We start from the raw sequence: 21,163 nt of genomic DNA, 5'->3' as shown, positions 1-21,163 counted from the left end.
AAACAGTAATCAAAATTTTTTTAAACCACTTTATTCAAACCTGAGCACCTCAATATAAAACTAAACACTGGTGAACTGTCATTTTCCTTGCTAAACCCAGATTACTGCAAATTTTAAATCTGCACAAGTAAGTTTCTATCAGTTCAACATTTAAATAGACTAATTCATCTCTTCTGACACACTTTGTAGATTTCATATAATGAAAATAACTAAAAGAATTAGTGCAATATACTGGACTGATCAAAATAAAATGTACTTTGGAAAACAAAGTTGCAAAGTTCATTACTGACAGACAGCAGTACTTATGTTACAGATACAGGAGCATCATTTATTACTGTTCTAGCCATAAAGGAAGAACTCAGAACCCCCTTTGATTAGAGAGGAAAAAAGTTAGCTTTAAGTAACTGTACATTCTGTATACCTTTAAGCAACTCTTAAATATTACAGAAAGTATTAAACAAATGTAGACTACAATGCAGAGTACCTATTTACAGTACATTAATATCCAAATTTAAAATCAAGTTGGATGTACATAATCGTTAGTGCACTATTTTTTTCCTTAGGGGAAAAACAAACTGTAATGGCCAGCAATGATCAGAAACAAGAAAAGTCACAGACACCGAGTTTGTTGTGGTTTTACTTGAAGAGCTCTTACAGTTTGTAGAGGAAAAAAAACCAAACATATCCTAAGTCATAGAATTGAATTTACTGGTCTGTACCCTCTGAAAACATTAGAAATTAAGTTAAACTTGATTCATCACTAATTCATTAAGATAACTAACTGGGTTGATATAATTTACATACAGTGTACCAACTAAAACTCCACTGTCTGGCAAGCAAAGGATTCTTAAAATTGTTAATGCAAGTATTATTTGTAATTAAATTATTAAACTATGGAATGTTTAACTAAATAGTGGATACCTGCAGAAACAACTGGTTGCATCAATACTTCAGAGAAGTTTAAGTAATTTTTAGACCCTGTTTCTAAAAAGGCTTTAAAGCACAATTGAGAATTATGAAAAGACCCAATTCTATTTATTATAACAGTGATCAGTATTGAGGCTACAGGAACTGGCCAATTAGGTCCACAGAGAGCAGTTCTTGTACACTCCTAATAATAACAACTGATTTTTAAAACCTTTCAACTGAAGGAAGTTTATGTCCCTTCCATCTCCTCTACTGCTGAAACATTATAGCCAGTGGTGGATACATGCATGTTAAAATTTTACATCAAAAGAAAACTCTGTATCATGAACTTGACTATTATCATAAGTCTCTTCGCTGTTGGGAAGCTGTACTGGACCAGGTTAAGCACTCCAATTCCATGGTTATTAACAGTTAGGAAGCAGAAGAATATTCAGAACAGTTTAAAGCAATTGATCTTTTAGTTACTACAACATTGACTCTTGGGTGGTTGTGTGGGTTCAGTAAGGTCTACTCCTCTTCCTCTGGCAGAGCTAGCTCCTGCGTTCTGTGGTTCATTCTTGGGCAATTTTTTTGCTGTAAGATGAACAGGATATAAGAGTTAAAGTGAGATTTTACTAAGATTAAATCACCTGAGTACACAAAGTCAACACATTATTACTCAATAAGCATATCAGTATACTCACCATATAATTGGATTTGATTCACTGCATTGGTAATGAAAGAAGTTAAGACACTTAACTTCTCAATGATTAACTCCCTTATCTATGATTTCCAAGCATCAAATGCATTAGTAACTTGAGCAGTAAAATATATCTGCACAGGTGTGCCATGCCAGCAAATGACAGCTCTTGTGGGAATCCACCCACATGGAACAGGCTTTAAGATCAGGATGTTAGTGAGAAAAGATACAGAAACACTGAAAAGCCACCAAACACAGACAGAAATGGGTCAAACCAGTTCCCAGATATCTAGCCAGAGTAAGGATTTGCATACAACATATAAAATGGCGCCAGCACCAGATCAAGCCTCTCTTATTTTTTTCAAGCTGTCTCTTCTCNCCTATGAATCAATTGACTGATAATTTCTTTGTTGCCTTTGCAGCTCCAAGGTACCCTCTCAGTCCTGACACGAAAAATAAGGGTGACAACTGTTACCTTTCTGAGCAGTAGCTTCTCCTAGATTTCTTCCGTCAGAAAACTGCTTATTTTAACTATAGAAGTCCATAAAAGGATTTCCATGGGCCTGTCTTGCACATGAACTGGGACCCAGCAACCACTCCTGTTCTACAGTTTGGTTGCATGTGCTTTCACTCCAAAGTAATTGGAGTGAAAGTTTGGTCAGCCTTTTAAAGAACAGCTTTTTCTGAAAGGAACAAAATGAAGCCAGAAAAAAAGAGCAGAGCAAACATCAACAGTGTGCTGAGGTGCTAGATAATCTCAGGGTGCTAAGTAATGTAGACTCCCTTTCCCACAAAAGGGTGGACTAGAGGGATCTTCTGAGGTCCCTTCCGACTTGGGCTGTTCTACAATTCTGTGATAAAACCCAAGAATTCACATGGTACTAAGCTGCTGAGACAGCACAGAAGGACAAACCACCAGTAGAAAAATGCCTTCAGAGCACTATCATTTTTAATTCTCTAACTGTATCCAGAACTCAATTAACATTTTTTTTAACTGAAAGTTTTGAACAAACTCTAAAGCAATCAATTTACAAGCATCTGTAACTTGCATCCCACAGTTCCGTCAGCGTTCTCATTTATCCGTTTTCTCCCAGTTTTGAAGATTGTATTTACACATGGTCCTGAGAACTGCACCATGTTGTGCAGGCTATTCCAAATTCCATGCAATACTCATAGCCTCCAAGATTTCCTTCCAGAGACCACTGTCGCATAGATCTTGTTCTGATGCACTGACAAAGCTAAATTTCACCCCACTGATGCAAAAGAATACTCACATGGCCAACCAACACTGCAGACAAAATACCCAGTTATTAGTTAGCCATTGTTTTCCTCAAATTCACTTTGTATACTTCACTAAAATATGGAGAGGTAAGAATTATTTTTGATATAGCAAATTAAAAAAAAAAACCCAAACAATTTGGGGTTGAATCACCAATTTGGTGATTCATTTTTTTTTTTTTAAACAGGATGCAAACTGCATCATTAAACACATTAATTCTGAAATTTCACCAGAATGGTGCAATTGAGCATTTCTGTATCATTAAATGCAGGCCTATCTTGAACAATTACGAGAAGAATATACTTTCCTCTCATACAGTTATGTGTTTGTGTCCGTCCCCCCTCCCCAAGTATTTATAGTTAATATGAAGGAAGTGCTTGTTATAAAGTGTTGCTATAGTGATAATTTAATTCGCATCTACTGGAAGTTTGAAGCACACCACAAATTATCTTCTGCTTTCCTGACTTGAAAAGCAGAGGGTAAGAGCTCTTTAGAAACATTTAATTTTAACAGCAATGATTTTTTTCCACAAAAAGCGGGTTGGAGAGGTCACCGTGGTGCAACATACAAAACAGTTTAATGAGATTATTTGATGCTATAAATTACTATTACTGAGCAGCAGAGCTCCTACTGTGATTAAGGTTATTATTTAACAGGTTAGTGACCGACCTAAAATGTATTCTTTTTCCTCCCCTTTCAAAAGTTCATCAACAATTAAATACAATTTTGGTTATATCAATGGAATACACAAAATTTCTTAATAATTTATACTTACTATGACACGTTGGCAACTTTACAGAAATCCTTAAGATTATGTTAGGTCTAAAAATTATTAGTAAATTTACTTTTCATATGCAGTATCCTTTACATATTACTTGGACAGTGAATTCAAGCACACATCGCCATCTTTGGCACAACTTTTTGATTTCAGACAGCTACCTAAACAAAATTAAACAAATAAAAGGTCCTAAAGAAACTTCAGTGCCAGAAATAATTCAGGTTACAAACGAAGACCTTGGGTTAGGAAGATTGCAATGGTCTGCATCTCATGAAAAAAATTCTTTTTAAGTTCTTAGTTTGTTCTTAAACTCACCAATTGCCATGAATATTTCATTTACGTTCATAGATGTTTTGGCAGACGTCTCCATGAACAATAAGCTGTTGTCATCTGCATAAGCCTGTGCTTCCTGCAAGTTAAAGTAAAAAAAATTACTTCATTAAAAAAAAAATTAAAAATCACATAATTACTACACATTGTACTTTTATTGCTACTAAGGAACAATTTCTATACCATTTTGAAAGAAAGACAGTTTGTTGAAACACCCATGTGACAATATGTTATTCATTAGCTACAGAGAAGTTATAATTCCATCAAGCAGCTAAACAATTAGAAATGCAATCTTAAAAATTCTTACTAATCTTAAAAATATCCATATAGAAACATATCAGGCAAAACTAAATAATAAATGAAAATATTTATGAAAGGGACAACCCCAATCCAAAACACTAGCCATGATAGCAAGAACAAATGAGCTCCAGAAAGCGCCATCAAATGTCAGCAAGTCTGTTATTACCCTGGAAAGAAGGCAGTTTGCAACTATCTCGAATCTTTCAAGCACTGGAACAGATGGATCAGAACAATTTCATTATCCTGATAGAAATTCACAATTATAACAAATAAGCAGTATGAAGTATTTTGCCATGTTATCTCCCCTTTCAGTATGAATTTTCATCTGATACACTGCTCATAAGAACTTTACTATTTTTGCCACTTCCTACTACTCAATTCAGCTGAGAATCCCTGTCTTCTTATGATTATGTAACTGCCTTTGCATTCAATAAGAAATCTACAAAGAAGCCAAACTACAAGAGACCTATGATGGAAAGAATAACCTACAGCATTCTATAATTAAGTGACATCTGCTAAGATGTAACTATACCTGAAATAACACATTAACAAATACTTAGAAATCTAATATGTGATTTGCAATGAGAAAGGACTGTCAAGCCTGCAAGAAGCCCAAAAATCCACATTAGCAAAAACCTTAACATTCGAAAAATATTAAGATTCTAATTGTTCAAAAAATGTAAAGGTAGGTCTACTTTTGTAGTTAAATTTGATTATGTTTGACTGCAAGACCTCATACTTCATGATGTATGACGCTTTTGTTAAATACCACAACTTTTCACAAAACACAAAGATCTTCTGTCACATAGCTTTATGTTACAACTGACATGGAAGTATAAAACTAGAACACTGAGTTGTTGAATTCTGGTAGAAAAACACCTGAACCACTGCTAACCTATAGTTGCAAGCGGATTCACTACTATACACAGCAATATCTCACACACTAACATCAAATATAGATTAAAAACCATAACAGAAGTAACAACTAATAAATACTATCTTAATTCAAACTCAGTCAATCATGAATGGACTAGAGCTACCAGCAGTAAATTTTTTATTCATTTTGGAAGCTATTTTCTGATGACCTGGCTAAACTTTCTAGAAGATAGACTACAGCAGTGAGAACATCAATATTATCACTAAACTGAAAAGAATACCATGAAAAGCACAATTAAAATTTGAATACTGCTTCAACAGTACAGTCTAAGGAAGCTAGGCAAATCAATCAGCTTGGTATCACATGATAATCAAAATTCTCTGGCTGACAAGACAGACAGAACAGTTTGCACTGAGTTACTGCTATCTCATCCATTGAAACTCTAGTTACTGATAATTTCCAGTAGAAGACAGAAGTCACATGAAAGAACAAATAATTAATTAGCCTTAAAGATACTCAAATAAATTAGTTATTCATCCAAGTCAAACTTAATTATTCAAAAAAGTCTATTGCTACATATCACTTGTACAGAAATAGGTTTTACAGTAGCATGTATAATTTAATTAGTCTCAGCTGATGTTTATATTTAACAGCATGACCTCCACAACAACTAGCTAGGCTATGCATGTAAGCTCCTCCTAGATTTATTTACTATCTATTCAAATAAAATGATATTTCTATGAAAAGAAGTTATGTACATACCTGGAAATCCACAGCTCTTTTGTTAGCTAGATCAGCTTTGTTTCCTGCTAAAGCTATTACAATGTTAGGACTTGCTTGTCGCTGAAGTTCTTTGACCCAATTTTTCGCTCTGGCAAAGGACTCCTGTTAATGATTGCAAAATGATGCAACTGAGTTTTATCATCCTTTTGTACTCACCTATTATCCCCATCTCTGTTATCTACACTTGAAGCACAAAAGGCCAAATGCAAGGCCGCTACCTTAGTCCAAAGGCACACTCCAACTCGCCAACTGAGCTTTTAAAACAAAACATCCCTACCTTAGTTCTCAACTGTGCTTTGTTGAGATAATGCTGAAAAAGCAAGTAAAGGTAGGAAGATCTTTATGTAGTAAAGAGTAAGGAAAGAGAAGTAGTTAGAAGATAAAAATAGGAATTTCAATTTCTCTAGAATAATCAAGTGTATGAACAGCTATATTGAAAGGGTCTCAAAATTACTTACTAATTAGTGAGCACTATTCATTATGGTACACAATTTCTGGGGTTTTTGAGAGTTTTGGTTTTTAAGACTCATTTTATTAAAAACAAGTGAAGCTTATCTATATCCAAATAAAAAGAAGTCAAATAACCTTAGGTTTTGGTCTTAATGGCTTGTGCCACCTTTCCAATCCTTACTTGCAATCTGCAATAATACAATATTAAAATGTCTTTCACTATCAGAAATAAAACTGCCACCAGCAATGTGATGAGAGTAACAGCTCGCACTTGGTGAACTGATTTAAAGGTGGGTTTGAAACATTTTTACAATAGAATTTACTTTCTTTCTCTTTTTTTATACAAAAGAAGAAAACTCCCTATAAATGGTCTTTTGACAAGAAAAGTTTACAGACACAAATTAACATTACATAGTCCAGTATGAAATGAGCAACCTGCTCTAGCAGAATGTATCCTTGCACATGGCAGGGATGTTGGACTAGATGACCTTTAAAAGTTCCTTTCAACTCAAACCATTCTATGATTCTATGAAATCATGAATTGATTCACGCAAGTCAGCGAGAAAAACTAAGGAACGGTCAATATAAGACTAACTTCCAAATGCCCCTTGTGCCTCCCTAGTATAGTACTTACCTCATTTGTAATGTCGTACACCACTATAGCTGCTTGTGCTCCTCTGTAGTACATGGGTGCTAAACTGTGGTACCGCTCTTGCCCAGCTGTATCCCAAATTTCAAATTTTACCGTTGTATCATCCAGACATACAGTCTGGGTTAGAAAAGCAGCTACAAAAAAGACAGAGGTGCTGAAACCAGAAGTCTATTTATATCTCTATATTCACACAAAATTATGCTCACAGAGATGCAAATATGATTTCCTTAAACAATTCCAGCCTACTATTGTAATATAGCAGGTTTAATGCAAGCATTAGCTGACAGACCATAACTGATCAACACAGAACAGTCATTTAAACAATCAGACTCTCCTCAAGCTAAAGACACAAGAAAGGAAGAATTGGAAAGGATTCCTTTTTTTGCAATAGTGAATCTGAGTAACCATAAGCTTTCTTTTAAACCTTCTAGATACATTTCATCCTGCTTCAACACACTGTATGACAGAGTAGCAGTAACAGTATCCCATCATGCTATAATCCCACAGTTCAGATATTTTCAGTTCTACACATTTACATCACTTGAATAGTGTCTTAAAGCTTTGATTTTCAGCTCCTGACAACTTCACCTTAGCTAATGGGCATGGAAAAAAGAAGAAGCACTTCTCAAAAGTTCTTGATCTTAAAGCAGCATGACTTTGCAAGTGATCTCATGAAGTTAATTTCAGCATAATTTCGACAGCCTGCAGTTTCAGGGCAGCTTGCATCCATTGCCACTACAGCCAAATGCATTACCATAAATACTGTTCTTTTGGTTACAGAAAATAGTAAGTAACTTAGAATATTCTAAGTCTTTAAACAGTTACTCCTAGCAAAGTTCTTCCATTAAGATTAAGGTACATATTAAAAGTACGGAGGCCAAGTACCCACACAATATAGAAACTAGTATTACAAAACTAAGGAAAGGCCACTACTTGGCTGAAGTGGGGACTCTCATCACTGGGCATACTGACAGATTGTGGCCAATCTAAATCAAAGGTCTGAAGAGACACTGACCTGCCTACATACCTGGGATGTTATCCTGTCCTACATACTCCAAGGCATCATAGCCTATGAATCATTCCAAAACTGCTGCAACCTTCAACTTATTACTGAAGCCAAAAGCAAGCCAATCTTGCTTTGTAAAGGACATTGTAACTAGCATACCAGAAGTGTCCCTATTTCAGCTGTGAGCGAGCAGCTGGCTGGGGTTAAACCATGACAAGAATCTGACTCCTTAAGTGGTCAGGTGCTCCTGCTTCAAGGGTATTAGCATCCATCACAAATGAGCAGGCAGGCTGGAGAAGGTAAAGGCTTTGATGTTCCAATGTTAAATCCTCATATAACACTCTAAATGCTAAATATCCAAGCATCAGTAAAACAGGCTCCACTTGGCATCTCCTTAAGCAGCCCAGAACCAAAACGGAGTGAAAAAACCTCCATACATCCTGCACTAAACTAAGTCCTTCCTCCTCAGAAGTAGCTCAATATATCTGTCCAAGGCAGAGACAAGATGTGAAGCAAGTGATTTTGAAGTTCTTACGGACATTATTCTCTTAACAGAAAAGTGTACTTAAACTCCATAAATGAAGGTATTTACTTGGGAAGAGAATTAAAACAAGGTGTTTATTCTATGATATTCTCATTTTTGTCAAAAGAAACACTTTAACCACCTTAAAACACCTGCTAATTTTTGCAAAACAGGTATCTTTCTTCTATCTTGCAAGGCCATAGTAAATTGACAGTTAATCAACTGTGATAATTATCTGAAAGCCTATCATCCTTAACAGCCATACTTTTGTCTTAAGCAACTAACAGGCATTGCTACACTAGTCTGAAGTGGCAAAAACACACCACCACCATCCAACATGTCTGCCTTTAACTTCACTCCCTTTCAGATGTTTTTATTCAGATTCACAATGCACATAAGCCTCTCTTTGTTAAAAGGCCCTTCTGTGTACAAAGAAAATTATGCCTTAGGCAACTACAAGCTACACAGTTAGACAGCTTTCTCTGTAGAAAACTTTTTCTAAATCCCAACATTGCTGCATTTAATATCTCTCAACTGTATTATATGGCATTTTGGTTTTTTCTATTTTACATAGAAGAAGCCTAAGTTAATACAGATCACACTAAACACTACATATCTGAACTTGAACTTAGGGTCTTAAGTTTAACTTCTGTATAGATTTTAAACAGTGTAACACATTTCGGGTTATCCCAAACACAAACACTAAAACAAGAAAAAAAAACTAAAAGGAGGTTAAATGAATTGGAGATCACTGAAATGGAACAATGAATTTCACTGAAATTTAACTGTTTTTTTAAAAACAAAAAATCTCATTGATATTGGAAAGTTAATTCACTATAGATCTTTGAGAATGCTCTCCATGTTACTGCACAGTTGTATGAGAGAATACAGAAACCTTTCACACTAACACCTACTCTAAAGCCATGATAAAATGCGCAAAGCCAAGTGTGCATTAGTAAGATTGCTAAAGGAGAAAATATGTGGTTGTCCATGTATGCTGACAGATACAAAAAATAAATACATGTAACGGCTAGAAATAGGGCAAAAGAAGAATGCAATGAAACTCAGCTCGTATTTATTTTTGTAACCTTTGTAAGCTTTTTACTTTTCAACAGCTGTTGGTGTGTGAAGACACATACAGACCACTGAGAGGACTTCACACAAATATTACAATGTAACAGACTGACTCATGCAAGCAGCAACTACTGGAGAATATTTATCAATCCATAAAATCCAAATTTTTTTAAGTCTGTATGCTGTTTGGTAGTTTTAGGATAAGTTTAAATTTATCCAAGGAGGAATACAGCTCAAAGCACAAATAACTTCAAAATACAATATAACATAAGAAATCTGTCAAGGGGAAGAGTGCAAAAAGTCTGTTAACAGATTTTTTTAATTCTAGTAACCAGCACCTGTTTTGTTTGAAGTCACAAAACATAAAAACAGCACATGAAATTCTGCAATTACTAACAAAGAAAGGTATATCCAGAAATGTAGCAAGTTCACCCAAATCAAATGCAAAGCCAGGATGCACAAATGACAAAACACAAGCTTGTGTTTGCAGCACTTTTTTTTTCCATAGGAACTAAGTTCTTAACTCTTAAGCAGTCATTTCATGCATTAAACATACACCACAGTTAAAACAGCTACACATCCACTCACAAACAAAATGTAACAAGGAGCCCAGGTTTCAAAACTACACAGTTCAAGAACACATTTACTTCCTCCACTTGACATGCACATTTGCTACAGCCTAGTGCCAACTATGTTTAGCTTAGAAAGTTATAATTCTCAATTACAGAGACAGGGCTCAGATATAATCCTTGCTGTCAATTACCCAATGTAGAAGTGCCATTACATTAAAGGTTGACAAGGGCAAGGACAGTACACAAGGCTCAGCTCAAAACAAATCAACAGGATAATTTTCTCACCTCCAATTGTACTTTCTTGAAACTCATGAAACTGTCCTTTTACAAATCGAAGCACCAAACTTGATTTGCCAACTGCAGACTCTCCTAAAAGTACTAGTTTGAACTGGCAAATTTTATTTCCAGCATTTGGCCCATTGGGTCTTGTTGCTCCTCGATTAGCCATGTCCAAATTAGAAAGAAGTCCTTTATTTCAACAGCTTTTAAAAGTAAGTTCCAGGATTCAGACCTCAGTGGTTCTTCTGCCAGTAACAACCTATTTGTGAAAAGACAGTGGGTGGTATTAGATTTACAAACCAAGTAAGAAAGATCTCATTCACTAATGAAACATGTACTACATATAACTTGATCTAATATTTACCAAAGTGAAAAGTCCAGAGTATAGCTACCATGGCTGCTAAGTTATCAACTATAGCCAGAATTTATGACAAATGAACCAGTTATCTTCTTCAATACCTAGTCTTCCCATTAAAGCTTTAATTTAGGACATTGAAATTCAATTATGCTGCTTCTTGCAAGACTTCGGTCTCTTATTTCTTAAGATATCAAGATTGAAGTATAATACAACATATTCAGACTTTCAAATTATTGGTAAAATATCAAATGGCAAGAAGTAACAATTTTTCCATAATTATGCCATTGCTAACCAATATTCCAAAGCCGGCACCAATAAACGATGCTAAAAAACTGAGCAAATTGGGAAAACTAGAACACCACAGTAAGTTCTTTCCAAGTGTGAGTCTTCGACTCACTTTTATCAAATGCAATTTCCTTAAATAAAAGCACAGATCTTCACATACAAACCACTGATGCATACTCTAATTAACAACTGTACTGAGAAGCAACAGTAAAGCCTTCCCTATGAAGAAAACCAGATTTTTCTTGACCAGTAAGAATTCCAGCCACCAGAGAATTATGATTTTAGATTTCTATTTCCAGTACTAACACGTCCTAATAGATCAATATTCACAACAAAGATCTTTGTTAAGAACAACTATAAACAGTGTATTCCTTACTCTGTCTCCTTTTCAACTCCTTAAAAGGACCTCACCCCCAGTATTTATTCATATGGACAGAGAAGCCTTTAGACTCTGCTGGTATCACTTCTAAGCCTAATATTTATGCTTTTACACACTTAACAGCAGACACAAAACAAAAGCCATGCCAAAACTATCCTGTAACTTCGTCCTACTCCAGTTGATTATTTACTTGAATTGTGCACACTTTGTGGGGATACAGCTTCTCTAGTATCCAGGATGCAAGCAAGTTAAGAGTGCATTCTCCTAATGCAGGAAATGGCTTCAATACTTAGTTGAAAAAGGTAAGCAAACATAACACTTTCAAATGACTTCTTATTCTTTATTCCTAGTGGTAAAGCAACTACATTTTAAACCAAGCAGTAGTGTTTAGCTATCTTCCTGTTTCAAACCCCTTAGCACACAGATCAGGCACTTGAGCATTCCAGTTTGCCATACGCTGAGCTCAAGACACTAAGCCTTCGTTCTCCTTCCTAACTCTCTCTCCTTTTGTAAACTCAACCCAAGTGCTGAAGAACCTTATTTCCTGTAAAGTGCTTCAGCACTCTAGCAGAACTCCATCCTCCAATAAGATACTTCCTCACAAAACTAATTTTCATGGAATAAATCAAAACAGAAATCTAAGCATTACTTACTGAATTACATTCCAGTTGAAAAACAGGTGTTCTATTTCTCAGTGTAAACATAACTTGAACACAGTTATTAAAAAACCACTTTCAACATCCTAAAGACACTCCTATTTGCTGATGTTGCTTCTTTTCCCATATCTCTCAAAATAATTTAGCTTGTTCCAGGTAGGATATTACAGTTCTGTATTCTGTCCTGAGTTTGTGTCCTATTTGACTATTACATTATCCTTAAATCAAAAGATACATATTTTTTACATTTTAGTTGTACAACATAGTCTAGTAAGTATCATATTTTAGATGTATGTTCTTACAAACATGTGAAAGTGTACCATAGCAAAAGAATGTTTCTATGAAGCAAAAAAGCCTTTGCATATCTCACCACCATTAAGTACGGTATTAATTCCATACTCAGATTCTTAGTCATTAAATTAATTTTAGTGAAATATTTCAGAATACAGGAATGGATCCAATTATTTTAAAAATACCAGGCCTTTCATCCTTACACCATAAAACAACAATTCATGCACTGCTGGTGTGTTGGTTGTCCAGCAAAACTCTGCCACCTCCATATTGCTTAAATATGGATTAGAAGTTGTGGAGCAATTTGGATAAAATAATTGATCAGTGACAACAGTTAATCTCTCTCTAATTATACTACATTAGAGAAAGTAAGGCATAGCCACAATATAGGTAGTTCAGAATACTGTTAGCCATTTGTTTATCTTTTCCTTTGGAAAATGAATGAAGACAATTAAGTTATTTCTGGTTTAAAATGAAAAAAAAAAGCTGTTTGCTGTAGCATTCCAGTGTGTTTGGACAACTATGAAATAATTTAAAACCCTTTAATTTTAATACATCCCATGTTTTTCTAGACTCTGCAGCATTCATGAAGACATAAGGATGGCATCCAAGGACCGTGCAACTTAGTACTCTTGGGAGCAAGTGACTTCTGGATGACACACAGTGAGGAAATCAACCCACCACACTGGTTACTTGCTGTGACTGCTTTTTTGCTTGCTGTTCCCCACACTGAGAGCAAAACGAGGTATGACAGAAGAACGGGCAAGACTGATTTAACTCACATAATATTTACCTGTTTCAACTGGCCATTTAGAGCTTCTAGTTATTCAGATTTATATCACTTACGAAACAGTAATTACTACCCCTTGCAAAACTCCTTCAGAACACAAAGATGAAACAAGTTGTCAAGACAAATATCTACTTTGATTTTTATAGATGCCCAAGCTACAAAGCTGTAGCTACCAGAGAACTTCAAAGTTTACACCCTTACAGCATCCCTCCCCCAAAAATCATTCTAGACATTCAGATACCATGTACAAAAATAACCAGCTGCAAGTCTGGTAGCAAAATCTAAGAAACACACTGCAAACCTCATTCCTTTGATAGTCACATTAATATTTCTAATAAATTAATAATAAAACCTACTACAGTCATGCCACCCTCTTTTTAACAGCTAAGGATAAAATAAACGCCAGACTGAAAACCTGATGGAGCACATCCAGATGATTTTGATATATTAAAAAAGTCAGTAATACCTTCTATAAGTGTATATTGAAACCATCATCTTTTGAAGCTTCAGGTGATGTTGAAACTCTTTACTTAGAGATCACAACATGGCAGCATATATACACAAAAAGCAAGGGAAGCATTTCCTTATTCTGAAGGGAAGCAGTACTATAGTTTGACACTGCCATCATAGAATGTTTTTTGCCTGTTCTTTTCACATCTGTGAGCTCAGCATAGTGCCTCACAAGGATTTAGATGTCAATGCTACTAACCCCATGCAAACTCCAAGCCTCAGGTCATATTCATTCTCCTGTTCCTTAATTTATCAGTAAAATACAAGGCTTGAGAACCAGAGGTGAATACTACAGTCAGTACCCTACAGATAACATTGAAAATTCAAGTATTTTTTGACAGATCACTTTCAAGACAATTCTCAACACTTACTCAAGGGCTTGTCTGCCATACCTATTTTTTACCCTTAATTCTGATGAAAATTTCCTGGCAAAGACCCACTATCATGCCTTCCAGCCATGCCTGCCCAAAATTTTGCATGTTATGCACACTATGTAATCAATACATTTGAAACGTGAAGAAAGAAAACCTTGGTAAGAGATTTTCATTCACCTAAACAAAAGGAAGTTCAACTGTTTGACTGGAACCAAAACTAATATATATGGGAGTTATGCAATGACAATTATCAAAATCTGCTGAAGAAAATACTATAAAAATTTCTGAGATGGATGGCTTCACATGACTAGAAATGAGGGAGATTTTCTTACTTTTACAGCGTTTAACATAAGAACTCCATCATATATTAAAAGGCTCATTTTGCAGTCTTGGGCACTACAAATACATAGGTCCCTCTGGTAAATAGGAACTTTCACTCCTCCCGAATATCCCCAAGACACAGCAGCTCCATGCTGAAATGCCAGAACACAAAGCTTGGACTATATTATTAGCAAAGTACTCCTGCTAATCCTACCAACTAATTTACCAGATGTTGGGTATTCTCATCACTCTAGAAGAGAAATTTGTATGCTGCAAGAGAGTCTGAGTTTTATTTGTGAAAGAGAAGAGTCCTACAAACAAAGATCACATACAAATCTTATTATATTTGAATCTGTGTGCAAAATACCAACAGCCCTAGCCAATACCTACAAATTCACAATTTGATGGCATAATTCAGTCATGTAAGCTTTCAGATCAGTGCCTATTTTCAACTACAACACAACTAGTACAAAAGTATCAAAGTGACACTGCTGACAAAACCCAGTCTACTGAAGAGATTAAGAGACCAAGCACTGTTCCTACAACTAATATGATTAATTGCATTATCAAATACAAAGGCCACAACAGAAAAATTCATGTTAAATTTAAAACTGGAACATTTCACCACGTTTGTATTTCACAGCAAACGACAGTGTTTCTTACCATGAACACACCTGCTGTTGTATCAATTTCTAATAAACTTTTTCACACTTCTTTAACAGAGATCATACAATGCTGAGGTTGCAACCATTATCTGTCTACTTTAATTTCTTTATACTGGACTACCTTGAATATTTTTAAAAAGCAGTAACTAAAAAGCCTGATTATTAGTCACTCCTACTAACCAAGTCTTCTGTTTTTCCTTTCCACGTCCAGCAGAACTAGGGTGGCACCTTACTGCAGGGTTCAAGACAGTAATATGGACAACTAGCAAAAGAAGTGTCACACACAAGCCAGTTTATACTGAAACATAATGAGGCAGTAAGTTAAAAGAGTGAATCAACACAATCGCTGCAAAAAGTCATAGCCTTCCCATTAAAGGTAATAGGAAGCTCATAAGCTCATCTGAATGATGAATGGTATCACCTGCTTTCAGGTAAACTGGTTTATCATACAGGAAATGTAAGTAACAATGATGACTACAATACCATTGTCTCTAGCCACCTCACTTCAGCCAACATCTACCTTTTCCTGATATTTCTTACGGAAGAACAATACATACATGCAATCTAGCCTGACTGTAACTCTGACAAGTCACTATGAAACCAGAAAAGACATAAATGCCATGCTTTTTACTTGGCCTGAACATTACATGGAAGAAGCTGATTAATTTCAGCTGCTTAATTAGCTGTTCAGCCTCTCTTTTTCATCCCCAAGCTCTGAAAGAGGCGTAAGGTAGAAAAAACAAGTCACCAAAAATGCTGAGAGAACAGCCTTTTATGGCCCTGTTGTTTGGAACATTTTGATAGCTCTTAAGCCATTTCGCTCTCCTCTAAAAGATAAAAAGGCATGGGTTTGTTTCTCCACCATACTCTGGCTTTACATCTAGTTCCAATTGAGCGTGCTGTAGAACATACTAGTATACCAGGCCTGTCGTGATTCCCCCGATACCGATACGTTCGTTGTCGGGAGTATTTCTACTTCCCACCTAATTCACCGTCCCTCCTCCAGCCGCAAGCGAAAGGGAAACCGCGGGGCATATCACCCAACCTCCCCTTTCGTATCTCACAAGCAAGTCGAGGGCAACAACCCTCACCGCCAGCCCCGGACAGCGATACCTCCCCGCAGGAGCGCTCGCAGGCCAGGCAGGATACCCGCTCCCGCGGGCCCAGCCTCTATAGCCCCCGCCGCCACCTCCCCTCCCCCGCGGCTGCCTTCCAGGCACAGGAATAAGGGGAAGTGGGAAAACCGGGGGCGCCATTTTGAGCCGGGAAGGGAGCGACCCGCCTCTCCTCCCCGCACGCCGGGCCGCCCCCTCGGCCGCCCGCACCGCGGCACGGCGTCCCCGTAGGGCCCAGGGAGGAGTCCCGCACAACACGCGCCCCCCGCCCCTCTCCCGCCGCCGGGGCCCCCCGGCGCCGCCGCCTCCTCACCTGGCCGGGGCGGGGGCCGGGGCGGCGGCGCAGCGATGTCCGTGGGGGCTGGCGGGCGCTGCGGGCAGGGTGTGCGAAGGAGGGGGAGAGGGGAGGCGGCTCCCGTCTGGGGGCGAGGGGCGGGGGCGCGGCCGAGCTGTCCCAGCCGAGCTGTCCCGGCCCCGCCGCCACTTCCGCCGCCGCCGCCCCGACCCAAACACGCTCGCACCCGCGCACACGCACTTCCGCCGCCGCGGACACGTCACGGCCCGCAGGCGCCCTGCCCTTCCGGTCCGCCCGCGCCGTCACGTGGCTCCCCTTTCTTCCCCACCTTTCCCCGCCTCCTTTTGTTCCCGATCCCCCGCCTTTCCCGCACCGCCCCTGCCCGGCCGCGCCCAAGGCATCGGAGCCTGCGCTCCTTGACAGGGTGTACCGTGTCTCCTACTTACCCCAGCACCCAGAGGAAGAGTCTCTGCGAGCGACCCGAGCATCTTCCTATCGTCTTCCATTTCCTGTGAGGGTGGTGAGGCACTGGAACAGGTTGCCCAGAGAAGTGGATACCCCCATCCCTGGAACTGTTCAAGGCCAGGTTGGATGGGGCTCTGAGCAACCTGGTTTAGTGGAAAGTGTCCCTGTCCATGGCAGGGGGATTGGAACAGGATGGTCTTCAAGGTCCCTTCCAACCCAGGCCATTCTATGATTCCATGCCAATCCTATAGAGACTGCGGGGGCAGTGCTGCTGAACTTCCAGGGATGGGCGCTGGGTATGACAAGACAGAAAAGTCCTGGGTTAATTCTCTAAAAGAACCATTTTCCAAAGCTATTATTTCCAAAGCTATTCCAAATCAGTTCAAATGAGGAACTACACAGGCAAATCTGAATTGCAGTCAGGAATTTACCTGACTTTCTAAAACACTGAACAGCCACTGATAAAGCCTTAGAAGCTGATTCATTTCTGACAGAGTGCTAAAAACTTGAGAGGACAGGTTGCTAACACAGAAAAGTCTTGCTTCATAGATGGATATAAACAATGTCTTGATTGCTTCATAGTGTGAAGAATGACCTTGTGAGAGAGAAGGATCAGTTGGTCACAAACTATGAGTGGATTGTATAGGAAACAGAACAGTCAAGACAAAGTGTTTCCACAGTATAGCAGATTTTACAAGGTCTAATAGTTTGAAGGAAATTAAAAAAAAAAAACCTGCTAAGATGTTTAATAAGTTTATCAATAATGTTATTTAGTAACTGGTACAATTTAATGAAGCTTGTTTAGATACTCCATCACAGGAGATACTGAATCAAGAGTTGATGTTGCTGTATTCTCAAAATAAGTTTTGGCTCAACCACATATGTTTAAATGAAACAAAAATTATTTTATGGAAGGCCTGTGGTCAGTGTTGTGCTAGAAGTGAGGCTCCATAATGCTGTTCATTCATAAAATATGACTTTATTGTTAGTTGTCCAGTCAGTTCAGTGCAGCTTTATCTCCTCCTGTTGTTGTTGGTACTTTAGAAATATGCTGATTACAGAGGAGAAAGGTTAAATCAATCATATCACAGCTCTTTTTTTTTTAATAATCTCCATTCTTTAGTGCTGCTTTAGAAATATTTTTATGCTTGTAAAATATTATAGCAAATGGCCTTGTAGAATGAGAGGGAAACCAACAAATCTCATATCTATCTGCCTTTGTGTTTTCCATTTTTTGGTGTTTTTTTTATCTTCCCTAATATGGACATATCGATACTTTAACATACTGAAGTATGTTTTACTGGAGTAACAACAGATTTTTCTTTTTCTTTTCATCTTCAACAGTTCTTCTTTTCCATATACTTTTCCCTTGGTACCAGTTTGGTCTCAGAGTAATAATTTCTCCATTTTGCTTTACTTAGTTGAAGTTAATCAGTTACATAAATGTTTTTGTAAAGCAAATACGTGACTTCAAAAAAGTAAAAGTGTCCTTGTGTTCACCAGTGATGTAGAATGCCAGCCTACTTCCAGAGAAACATGTTTGAAAGTGCGCAAGTTGTGAGTTTGCTGAATGCAAGAGCTGTCCATTAAATCAGGTAATTCTGCCCTGATGTACTGCTTACTTGTCATAACCCTCTGACTGGCTTCGTTCTGTTCAACTGGACTGCAGAATTTGGTGAGCAAAACATCAGAATCCTGATAAACAGATGTTTTTTACTGTATACATTATGAGTATACATTCAGGCACCAGCCAGCATCCAGCCAACCTGGCACCTGCTTGCTCACTCACTCAGTTCCCTGCAGTAGGACAGAGGACAGAAGAGGAGGAACAAAAGCAAGACAACTTGTCAGTCAAGATAATGATAGTTTAATAGATGAAGGAAAGAGGGAGGGAAAAGGCAATTCAAAGGAAATCACTGACTACCTCCCATAAACAGACCAAGGTCCAACCTGTCTCGAAGCAGCAGCTTCCAACTTGGAAGACATCTTCTTCTACCTCTAATTTCTATTGCTGAGCATGATCCTGTGTGATATGGAATATCCCTTTCATTAATTTGGGTCGGCTGTCCTGGCTGTATTCCACTCCCAAGTTTCTTGCCCCTCTCCAGAATACCTTCTGGGGGAAAAAGAGAAAGTCCTGACGCTGTGCAAGCACTGCTCAGCAGTAGCTGAAGTATTGCTGTGCTATCCACACGAGTTTAGTCACAAATGCAAAGCACCATTCAGGCCGCTGTGAAGAAAATTAACTCCATCCCAGCCAGACACAGTACATACATGAACAGTTTCAGATGAAAAAAATTAAAATATTAAAAATTAAAATATCAAGTCATTAATAGAATACCTTGAACTAAATTCAATTCAGAGATTAAATGCTCACATCATACATAACATCTAATGTTTCATCTAATCTCAAATGAAGAACTGCTGATGGAAGGTATGATCCAAGTCCATTTCTGTTTTCAGCTGCAAACTTAAACCTCTAGAGTAAGTTGGGATATTGTATAGCTGCAGAGTGAGTTGGATCAACTAATGATGTTATGCAAAAATTATTCACCAAAGGACATAATTTTGTAGTCTGAACACAGCAGATTGAACTACCTCTGCTGTGGCTGCAGGCTCTCTAGATCTGGTGCACGTGAGAGTAAAGGAGTACGAGTTCAGAGAAGACAATGGGCCAAGACCCTCCTGTTTGGCAGTAAGCTTTAGTTAGGTGCAACATGAAACCACACATTCAGTTTACACAACAAGAATGAGAGAAAATACAGAACATAATGCCCATAATGTTCAGGAAACAAGAACCAAAATGTTCCATATATAGGGATCATATTCTATGCTTCTAATATAAATAGATAAATGCTTTCTAGAATTGGAATAATCTTTCGGATTGTCAGATGTACCTGAAGTTCAAAGCTGACTCAAATTTTTGATGCAGGAATTCTGTTCATGTAATATAATTGCACTAACAAAAAGAAAGCAAAAGGGATAACATATTACTTTTGCAGGAGAGATTAGAGAATTTTTCAAAATGCTTTGAGCAGACTTCAGAAGTGCTGCAGTAGGCCATTTTGCTGAAACTGCTAGCATGAATGGAAATCTCATATGCTTTTTGTCTGTTAACTATGTAGGCAGTCCGTGTTTTGGATTATGGGATGGATGCACTCTGAAACTGGGATCACACAACAGCAGAGCTACAATACTGGTGTGCTGTTAGGAAACCTGTGTTACCTGCAGGAAGTTCCTACTGGCTGACTAACTCCCTGACCACAACAGTCATGACATAGTGTGTCTCTCTTGCTTTGTGAAGCTCCCAAATTGTTCACAGCTGGTTGACGCTGACAGAGAGGGTCAGCAAACAGCAAAGATGCATTGTGAATGTGTGAAATAGAGGCAAGAGAACATGTGGCAGCAATCAAATGACTGAGTTCCCACTAGTGTATTTTGGGCTTGACAGGTCTCTGTGAATGCTAGTGGTGAAGATGACCTTCTTCTGCAGTAGCCTGGAAAACCAGATGTTTAAGGAAAATGCTGAAATCACACAGATAGCCCTACCAGTGATCATGTGTTCATATTTTATTTCATCGTGGGTCATATGGCAAATACCAAAAGTGAAACTGTGCTCAATGATATTAACACATTTGTGTAAGTGGGTCATGATTTCACCAGATGGATTTCCACCCATTCTAGCATTACTCTGCAGAGTTCTTTGCTCAGCCTTTTTGTGTTTCAATCCAGTGCTAGATGTGTAATTATAATGGAAGTTGATTTTAGATGATGTGCAGAATCTCTTTAGTGTGTTTGAACTTCCCAATTTTTTTTTCATGTGTCCATCTGCTATAATATCTTTTTTTTGTCTTCTATCTCTGCTTGTGTACATTTTTTCTGTACCTACATTGGTTTCATCATATCATAGCTTATGAAATGTGTGCAGCACATAGAAAGGAGTAGTTTACTATCTGTAAATGAGTTGAATAAAAACCATGAAAGTAACCAGGCAATAACAACAGCAAAATGCATCGGCATAGCTGATGTCCGTTAGGTGTTTCACAAAATTTGCACTGTTTTACATGGACTTCCCTGACCTTCAGAGACCTTAAGGAATTTACAAAGTTAGTGCTTTGACCGCCGTCTGTGCCAGCACCATAGTCAGAGT

At 37.9% G+C, this 21,163-nt stretch overlaps 1 protein-coding gene across 2 annotated transcripts; it reads right to left on the bottom strand.

The window, feature by feature from the left end:
* Window positions 1-23: 23 nt before the first annotated feature.
* On the bottom strand, window positions 24-16,751 carry RAB5A (RAB5A, member RAS oncogene family). Of its 2 annotated transcripts, none has more exons than XM_017827412.1 (6): window positions 16,567-16,751; window positions 10,516-10,768; window positions 7,038-7,189; window positions 5,933-6,055; window positions 3,979-4,072; window positions 24-1,500 (listed from the first exon to the last, which is right to left on the bottom strand). In XM_017827412.1, the coding sequence occupies exons 2-6, from the start codon at window positions 10,676-10,678 to the stop codon at window positions 1,385-1,387; spliced, it is 648 nt and encodes a 215-aa protein (XP_017682901.1). In that variant the 5' UTR covers window positions 10,679-10,768; window positions 16,567-16,751; the 3' UTR covers window positions 24-1,384. The 2 variants fall into 2 exon arrangements, with proteins under 2 accessions (XP_017682901.1, XP_017682902.1); XM_017827413.1 differs by lacking the exon at window positions 16,567-16,751 and adding an exon at window positions 15,319-15,337.
* Window positions 16,752-21,163: the final 4,412 nt, after the last annotated feature.

The sequence above is a fragment of the Lepidothrix coronata genome, unplaced genomic scaffold, assembly GCF_001604755.1.
Source record: "Lepidothrix coronata isolate B3197 unplaced genomic scaffold, Lepidothrix_coronata-1.0 Scaffold139, whole genome shotgun sequence".
NCBI classification, from domain to species: Eukaryota; Metazoa; Chordata; class Aves; order Passeriformes; family Pipridae; genus Lepidothrix; species Lepidothrix coronata.
This window is presented reverse-complemented; position numbering and strand designations above follow the sequence as displayed.